This window comes from Moschus berezovskii, chromosome X (assembly GCF_049115385.1).
Source record: "Moschus berezovskii isolate FMDL1 chromosome X, NW_MosBer_1.0, whole genome shotgun sequence".
Taxonomy (NCBI): Eukaryota; Metazoa; Chordata; class Mammalia; order Artiodactyla; family Moschidae; genus Moschus; species Moschus berezovskii.
In genome coordinates, this window is record NC_142488.1 from 110420191 (window position 1) to 110430096 (window position 9906).

Below are 9906 nucleotides of genomic sequence, written 5' to 3' on the forward strand. Positions count from 1 at the left end.
AAGCCAAGGTGGACCGATTCCACCACCCGATCCTAATGAGTTCCCGGCAATTACACGAGGCCCGCAGCTTGCTGCTCACCCTCGCTGCCGGCGTCCCTCAGGGGTTTAATGACCTAAGCAACTTTCCTCCCCCCCAGCCCCGTCCCGCCTTGGTACGGCCTGTCCGGCGTTCGGCGTTCCACCCCCGTGCTTTCCTTCCAGGTTGGTTCAGCCCCGGTCTACTCTGGGGTGGTGCTAAGCCGGCGCCAGACCGACCCTCGACTTAGGAGAGGCAGTGCAGTTCCTCTAGGCGCTTCTCCGCCGATTCCTCCGGCTTCCCCAGCCTCCTCAGCACCCGCGGGGACCCGAGAGCTCGGTGTATGCTCCACCGCTGACCCCGCTAGAGACATGTCCACCCCGGCTCGGCGGCGCCTCATGAGGGACTTCAAGAGGTAGCGCGCCTGGGACCCTGGGGGCCGGGGGCTGCGGCCGGGGCGCAGGGCGGGGCCGGCGGCGGGCGGGCGGCGGGCGCAGGATCGCGGGAGCTTCCCGTGTTGTTTCCCTGTAGGTTGCAGGAGGATCCTCCAGCCGGAGTCAGCGGGGCTCCGTCCGAGAACAACATCATGGTCTGGAACGCGGTCATTTTTGGGTGAGTCTGCGTTCCGGGTGGTGCTGAGGGCTGGGGGACCCGTGTGCCCGCTGGGACCGACCCGGTGAGGAGGTGGGGGCTGAGCGAGAAGGTTTGGGGCTCGTTGGGCCTAGGCGCCTCCCAGGAGCCTGTGCCTCGATTAGCGCGGTTCCCGCTGCCAGGGGAACCATTTGGGGTTCTGAGGGGGGCGGGGCGGGGAGCGGTGGCGCTTCGGCCTGCCTGGGGCTTCTGAGCCCCAAAGCTCTATCGGTAGTGGCTTTGCAACCCGGGAAGCGGTGGTTTACCAGAGGTGGGGCGAGCAGAGCTCATACATAGCCACCTCCTGAGATGAACTGGGGAGAGAGGAGCCCCCATGCGGGAACTGACTTGTTTCTCTCTGTGTTGTAGGCCTGAAGGGACCCCTTTTGAAGATGGTAAGAGAGTTTCTTTACTCACCTTTCGGGACCCTGATCTTCTGGGGAAAGGCACTTTCAGTCAGCCTGGAAGTGCCTCCTACTTAATAACCCGCTTCTCCCTAGCCTCAGCCTACTAAAGGCTTGAGAGGAGTCCAGTCTGTGGCAGGTTGTTCTGGCTATTGTCCGCTTGACTAGAACTGCACCTTCTTTCCTGCTGCTTAAAAAAATCTGAGTATGGCAGTGACTTTTTAAAAGGAGCATGATACCACTGATGTTAAGGGTTTGTGAGGTTTGGGTTGTGATTCTGCTAAATTCAGCACCACCACCCCCTCCATCAGGATACTGAGTTAGGATCAACCCAACCACTTGCTGATAGACTCGGAGACCCCAGGGACTGTCTGGTTCAGAATTCTGTCGCAAGGGTAGGAACTGTGTTCAGCAGGTGCTTCATGTGTGTTGTTGGATGTTGAATGGATGCAGGAAATCCCTTGCACACAACTGTATGGTTTCTACAATCTGACATTGAGTGCTTTTCAGCCTCACTGCATTAAGATGGTCTTTAATGGCACCTTCAGTAGCCAGTTTGTTGTTTATTTTTAAGTAAGTTTTCAGCATGTGTTTTTATCAAGACTTTATGATCAGTAATCTCAAGGCAGTTTCACAATTGAGGGGAGCCTTAATGTACTCTCTTACCAGTGTCTAACCTACTTCAAGATACTACACGTACTTAGAGGTACATGATTTTTAGGTTCAGGTTTGACTTTTAAAAACACGCTAAGTTGCTTTTTAAGGACTTTTTAAAGCTTCTTGTTTTGATATAATTATAGGTATGTGTGGAGTTGTAATAAATAATAATACAGAGAGACCTTGTATACCCTTCACCTGTTCCCCCCTCTCCCTTAGTAACATCTTGAATGACTATGCACAGCCAGGAAACTGACATTGATATAGTTTTATGTGCACTCAGTTGTATGTGTGTGTAGTTAATTGCTTTTGAAAGCTTAATGCATTTAAAAAGATGATTAAAAGTATTTGAACTACTGATTGACATCTTTAATATTTGAGGTATTTTTTAACAGAAAGGGGTCTTTCTGTTTATTTTCTTCTCAATGCCTTATATTCCTTTGGTCACACAGCATTTGAGAGAGATCTGTACACATATGCACACACATATGCATACACCTCCATTTGAAGGTGGCAACAAAAGCATTTTTACAAACTACTCTGTACAAACAAAGTTGCCAAGTCAGATTGCCTTTGGATGTTACCAACCACAGGATGCTGTGAGGTAAATGAAAGAAACCAATTCTAGAATTTGTCTCAAACACTCAGACTTCCCTAGCAGACTGCAGACAGTAACCTAGATACTTTGTTTCTTCTTTGCCGTAACCTCCTGGGTAAATATCACTATTCTTAAGTGCTTTGATAAAAGAAATGACAGCAGGGGAGTGTGATCCTGAAGGCATACTACTTTGGTGCGTGAGGTAAATCATTTGAACTGATGCTGATCCATAGCAAAAGCTAGCTAGGCTTAGTTTTCCTCCATTAGATCGGTGCTGGTTCTTCATACTTAAGCTTTATGTGCAGATTAGCTGTGTATTTGCTTTAGCTCCAGCAGGCTTTATTTTCATTGGCTTATTTTTTCCTCCTGATTTTATTCAGACTGCTTTATGCTGGGCACAACTTTATTAATAGTACATCGCTTTGCTAGGGGTTGGCAACTTAAATATTTCAAGGGTGCTTCTCTCGCTTTAAGTGGTATGAATTGGAAAAGTACTTATGGGATCCATTATCTACCTGGACCTTCCCCCTTGACATTACTGGTTCTATTTTTGATGATGTGTCTCTTCACCCTGACATTACTGAAAGGAATTACTCAGGCTAAATGACAGTACCCTTTTCTGATTCATTCTTTTGAACAGTCTGCTATCCATGAATGCTTCCTCAGGTGTCTCGAACACTAACCAAGGTTACAAGAATTTTTTTGACCATTTAAAAATACCTCTTATTTACAGCTAGGAAATTTACTGGAAAGGCCCAATTAGGAACAAGTGGCATAGTTGATTTTGCTGTTGCCAATGTATGATATCGGAGAAGGCAATGGCAAGCCACTCCAGTACTCTTGCCTAGAAAATCCCATGGATGGAGGAGCCTGGTAGGCTGCAGTCCGTGGGGTCACTAAGGGTCGCACATGACTGAGCGACTTCACTTTCACTTTTCACTTTCACACATTGGAGAAGGAAATGGCAACCCACTCCAGTGTTCTTGCCTGGAGAATCCCAGGGACGGGGGAGCCTGATGGGCTTCCGTCTATGGGGTCACACAGAGTCGGACCCAACTGAAGTGACTTAGCAGCAGCAATGTATGATATAAATCAACAGCTTCAAAACTACTCTTGCTGATTCTTTGTAACCATCAGGAGCAGACGTTTCCAGAACAACTAGGCCCTAGTTAAAGAGCTGAACTTTTAAAAATAGGAGCTCTTCAAGGTATTTCTATTTAACTTCACACACTTGAAGTAAGAGGACTATGTTCCCAAGAACTTACACTACCAAACAAAACACTGGGGGTAAATGCGTCCTCATAAAATATCTTGGCATGTATGCTGAATATGAAGGTTAAGAAACAATGTATTCTCCACTGCATCATCTGAAAATTGTTAATAGAAACAGTAAGATACTAGTATTTGATTTTTACAGTGGATGTATTCTTAAGAATTTGGTGTCTTTTTTTAAATGAATCACTTAAAAGTCCACAAGGGGTGTTCTTAAGGTACATAAATCCTGTAATGAAGGTTGGTTATTATCTTAAAAGTCAGATTTTTTCAATCATCAAAAAAATTTAAGTATATGTACTTTGCTTCCTCCTCAGAGGTCACAAAACACCTACAGAGGTGCTTTCTTTGGCCAGTACAATATTTTCAAAAGTTGAATTTGTGACTGTTTTTAGGCAGAACATACACTAACCAAATCACTCCCTATTGCCATACACCAGCCATTTAACACATTTATATAATTGTCCAGGTCCCTAGGTATAGATGGATTAATTCTCACTTTCCTTACAATGTTGTGGCTTCCTCAGGAAGATAAAAAATCAGTAGATTGTGTACAACAATGGTGAGGCTTAAGTTTTCAATTATTTTAAAGCCTAGTCTTCTAAATATTCAGAGGATAAGCTTAGGCTCAATTGCATAACATTAATTCTAGGATTTGAAATATCCTTAATGTTCGTTTTGGTTCTCAGAAATTGCATTGAAAGTTGTAGTGAAGAGGTTCTCATTGTTTAATGCAGCTAAAAGTATGAAACATCCCTTTAAATGTGTACTTTGAGTAAGATGTGGGTAAGTCCTACTAATTTATATTCATATTGACATAAGCAGGTGGTTTCACTTCTCAAGATATTAAGTAAGCTGTTCTAAAAGATTTGATTAACTTCTTTGGTAGCTAGGTAACCACCTTGTTGAACTTTTCAGCAAGCAGTGGGCAGAAAGCTCAAGTCAAGGGTTTTGTGAACCACCAGCATATGTTCTCAACTTGCATTTCACTGTGAGTGAGTGATGTAGGTCAGAAAGAAAGTACTATCTAGTATTTGAATTCATTAGTTGTATTTTTCTTACTGATAATGGTTTTGGGGTTTTGCCTCCTTCAACTTGGTCTAGAGATGTGAAACTGTAGAATTATTGTAACTATATATGAAGCACTTGTTTTATATCACTGTGCATCTTTCTCTCATTTAAACCTTACAACAATGTTATGTAGTGAGTATTATTATTAATCCATTTTACAGATGAGGAACTTGAAGTATAGTCAAGTTAAGCAGCTTCCCCCAAGGTTTCATAACGAGCAAGTAGCAAAGCAAGGATTTGAACCCAGATCTGACTGCAAAGCTTCTGCTTTTCCCCACTGTTTATACTTATGCTTGCCTTCTGTGTGGCTTTAACCACCTTTAAGTACCATATTTAGTGATGGTTTTAATTTAAAGTACCTGGGAGCTCTGCACACTATTAAATCTTCCCAATTTTAGAGCAATTTCTTGATGATAAATCTCTAAGCTATAATTTAAGTGTATATCAACACTGAGCCAAATGTGTTTATACTTGAGATACATAAGGAAACTCAAAGTTTTGAACTAACACTCATTACCACTTTTCTTGCATATTATAATATTAGTAGAACTGAAAAAGAAGAACTATGCTTTCTCCCTCAAAAATAGGAAGAGTTATGACCAGGTGGTGATAAAGGTGAGATGTGTTCTGATGGACTATAGCATGTTTATCCATTTCAGAATACTATACTGTTTGTCCTTAGTTATAATTCATAGTATCTTTAGATCTGACTTTAAATTTTAGGGGTAAAAATAGTTTGAGGAATACGTCTCCATATGTTGCATTTTACATTATTCTGAAACTTTGGGACACATGTTCATACCAAGGGCATCTTTGTTAGCAAATTGTTTACTGTGAGTTTGCTGGTAGAAAACACACATTTTGGTATTGTTATATGTAACATCTAGGAGTAAAATGATTGCGATCTTTTTTCTTAAGTGGAAAAGCGGAATGGAAGCAAGGAAGAAATAAACTGCTAACTCTGAAGGAACCAGTAACACATTATAATCTTATCTGAAGTGTGGTCTATTGTATTAGAATAAGTAATGTATTAAATGAACCAGAGTAATATAGTGGAACATGCATCACCTTATACCAGATAATAACTGATTCCTTAAGATTACTTGAAGAAATTTCAGTCAGGAAAAAACAGTTGCCCAATTGTTTTCTTGAATTTATTAAAACCAATTAAAAGTAACATCTTGAAGGAAATAATCTCCCCAAATCACAACTTCCAACAATTCTTTTTTTTTTTTTTGACTGTGCCTCATGGCATGTGGGATCTTAGTTCCCCAGCCGGGGAATGAACCCACATCCCCTGCTCCCCTGCAGTGGAAGCGTGGAGTCTTAACCACTGGACCGCCAGGGAAGTCCCCCAACAATTCTTGAATTAGATCCAGCTTGTCCACTTCTTATAAATAAGTTTCTAACCTAGTATGTTTTAGAGCCTCCCGTGACCTTAGTTGACACATATTCAAGAAAAATAATTTGTTTCAATGGTAGCGTAAACAAACATCATTAGAAAGAAATTTACTGGAGACATGAATGCAATCTAATGTGATTTTTAAATTATTTCTGCCATTAATTCCCTCCATTAGTGTGAATTATTGAGTTGGTTTTATAGTTAAGTACCTTGTGAGTCATACTTAAGGGTTTCTAAGAGAGACTGTGAAGTTTTTTCTGGCTTACATTCAATTATGTTTTCATTATAGAGTTGCTATTACATGAAAAGGAGCCAGGGAACACTTTTATACTTATTCCCTGCTGTTTTAAAAATAATTTGATTGTTGATTTGTATTTCTAGCATTGGTTTTTGAACCTTTGTGCTCATTCTTTCTAGTCCATTTAAAAATCACTGGAGAGTTTAAGATGACAGCTGATGAAAATTGGACTTTATTAAGGTCTTTCAGTCTTGTAAAGGAGGAAGGCCAAATTTTGACTGTAGTTGCTTGTCATCTTAAGGATGTCTTCAAAATGTACAGGGGCTAAAGTTATCCCGCAAGCAGTAATTTTGAGTTTAAGATAGCTGTATTTAAGTTTGGGGGAGAATAATGGAAAAACAAAAAATGAATCACCTTTGAGTGGTGGTTCTCACACTGTTCATTTTTAGGGCAGTTCCTAGAGCTGTACCTCTTACCTGGTCTCTTTCCTCTCTACTCTATATCTTTGCATTATTTCATATAATACTTGAAAAACAAGTCATGTAGCATTAAAAACAAAGTACTGCTGAACAAAATGATAAATGTTTTCTTAACCCTTGCTTTTCTAATTACAGGAACCTTTAAGCTTACAATAGAATTCACTGAGGAATATCCGAATAAGCCACCGACGGTTAGATTTGTCTCTAAGATGTTCCATCCAAATGGCAAGTATCACTTTTTAATAGAGTATTCTAAATTGCTGTACTGTTTATTTGGGGAAGTATTCCACATTTCCTATTTATTTGTCTTTAGTACCTGAATATTTGTGTAGGCATCTTGCTGTTTTCTGAAAGCCAGTCTTGTTCATGGTGGCCTATTGCTGTCTTGGTCTAGGTCCTAGAATGAAGCCGTGAAGGGACATTGCCTTTGTTTGGAATCAGAGAGGCTTCTGGTTTTGATGATTTTATCATTTACTTAATAAACAAAAATAAAGGTGTCCTTGAGGTTTCCTTTTAATGTAAGGCCAGATTTGGGTAGTTTTGTGTTGTAATTATATTCCCTAGCATTTAAAACAGCCGTTTTCAGCTTTGGATGCATATCAGAATTAGCATGAAACATTTAAAAGCTATGGATGCCCTGGCCTCACTCCAGACCTGCTGAATATCAGATTCTGTGGTTGAGGTCCAGGTATACAGTATATTAGGAAAGTACCACAGGTGATTCTAACTTAGTACTTCACTTTTTTTCCCTTCCTAGTAGCAAGCCTAGAACAACTTTCCTTTTATTCAGGTTAATATTCCAGGGCATCAGATATTTTTATCTTCATGCCAAAATGAAACTTTGTGAACTCTGAGCTATCTTTTGTTATTTCAGATAAGAGGTAGTGTTTAGAAATTTGGTGGAATGAATTTCCCATAAGTCTGTGGCTGACTAGGAACCCTGTTTAAAAAATGTGTGTGGTTTCCTAGATAACAGGACAGTCTTTTCAGAATAACAAGCACTAAGTATCTTCCAGTTTTACACAAATTATATTTGACATTCTCTGACCATCCCAGTTGCTTCACTAGTAGTGATTATGACACTTCTTTTAGGACTATATTTGAGAAGCAGCTTAGGAATCTTTTTTAAACCTCAAAAGCAAAGTATTCTTGACTCTATTTGTCTTGACTATGATGTTAAAACCTTAACGGTTTTGTTATGTTTAACATAACCTATTTCTATGCTCTTAGTCTATGCAGATGGTAGCATATGTCTGGACATACTTCAGAACCGTTGGAGTCCAACCTATGATGTGTCCTCCATTTTAACATCCATACAGGTGAAGTTTCCTTAATGTGACTATCCTTTGATACATTTATATTAGCAACTGTTATTTGAAAGTCATAAGTAAAAAGTAGGTCATTAAGACCTAAGCCACCAGAAAACATATTTGCCTAGCTATAGCAGACTAATGTAACTGAAGATTATTATGCTGAGAGCAAATTTAGCTGCTACCTAGGATAATTCAAGTGATTATATCTAGGCACTGAGGAACTGACTTGTTAAAAATTGTCTCTATAGTCTCTACTGGATGAACCCAACCCCAATAGTCCAGCAAATAGCCAGGCTGCTCAGCTGTACCAGGAGAACAAGCGGGAGTATGAAAAACGTGTTTCTGCGATAGTAGAACAGAGCTGGCGTGACTGTTGACCTGGGTGGAAGAAAAGCAGCAGTCATAAGGAGAATATGTATTGATGCGTTTGTCATCTTCCTGTTCTTCAGTGTCATTACATTTACTTTATAAAAAGCAAAATAGTTGTTGTGCCGTTTCCATTCTCCCTTGCCAAGCTTTTCCTGTCCCTTCTACCCTCTCCTTAAACATCAGAGAACACCCTCTATGAGATCAAATGTACTGTACCTGGGTTACATGCAAAAATTACTAATGCTTAATTTCCCTTCTCTTGTATCTTATTTCCAGTTTTAGGGCAGTTTTGTGTTACTCTACTTTACACTAAGCTTTTAAAAAGAATTGTTTTACAAGTGGTGCTTATGCATAGCTTGATGACCAGAATGTTGTTTTTAACTAAATGATTGCTGAAGCCTTCACCCTGGCTGGTCCTTCACTTGTGTTAGATTTAGAAATGAGTATTTTGAATATGGCATGTAGAAAACAGGGAAACAAATCCTTGTAAACATTCACTTTGAAAGAGCACTGGAAGCTTAAAAGGCTATGATACTAAGATTTAATCAGTGTGAACTATTTTTTACTGTAGGAAGGACAATGTTAAAAGACTTGGCCAAAGGAGTGCCACAGTCATGTTAACTCACACATCCTCTCCTTGCAAGATATTCACTGGACACACCCAAGCTAAGTTTCAGAATACTGCAGTCTTCTGGATTTTCACTTTTTAAAGAGGTGTGGTAGCAGAGGAATGGAAACAATCATTAGTTTTTAATTAAGCTAGGAAGGTTGGAGAAACTTCAATCTTTTTAAAGCTCTTCTGCCCTATGTAAACAAATTTATAATCCCACATTGTTTTTCTTTTAGTTTTAATTAACCAAAGGAAGGGAATATATCTGTGGCAAACTATTTTCCACTCAAATCCTCAGTTAATGCTGCATGCTTTAGTTTCTTCCTCCCTTTCAGTATTATAAGAACATTAAAATCAATGTTTGCAGTCTTTTCTTTGAATATTTATGCTTTTAGACAGACAGTACCTTTAAGTAGCAGTGTGGGACGAGGCTTGTAAATGTTTTGTCTGATGTTCCATTGTCACCTTTTGTGCATTTATCACTCTTTTAAATCTAACTTTGCATAAGTAACCCATGTAAAAAATGTACATTTTTCAAAACTTGTAAATAAAAATAACCTTAAAATTTTGTCGTCAAAGTATAAATGTTTTAGCTGAGTATGAATACAGATCCTGGGAGAGGGAAAAGAGAAGATATTGCTGGAGAGGACCTTTATTCTTTTCAGTCTTAAGTATTTCATGCTTTTTAAAACATTCTAACAGAATGTAAAACTATTCAAACAGTTATTTCAGCATATATTATAGGCAGTTAAGGGAATGAAACTGTCAAGTGGGGAGAATTAACCTGGAGATTTACCATCATCCTTAGAGACCAAGGTCTAACATTGATCCTGACATTCCACCTCTT

At 39.8% G+C, this 9906-nt stretch overlaps 1 protein-coding gene across 1 annotated transcript; it reads left to right on the forward strand.

Annotated features, from left to right (window-relative positions):
• Nucleotides 1-199: 199 nt before the first annotated feature.
• Nucleotides 200-9624, forward strand: UBE2A (ubiquitin conjugating enzyme E2 A). The gene is made up of 6 exons (XM_055438616.2): nt 200-431; nt 548-628; nt 1016-1041; nt 6903-6992; nt 7998-8086; nt 8329-9624. Exons 1-6 carry the CDS (start codon nt 388-390, stop codon nt 8455-8457), a joined length of 459 nt encoding a protein of 152 aa, XP_055294591.1. The 5' UTR covers nt 200-387; the 3' UTR covers nt 8458-9624.
• Nucleotides 9625-9906: the final 282 nt, after the last annotated feature.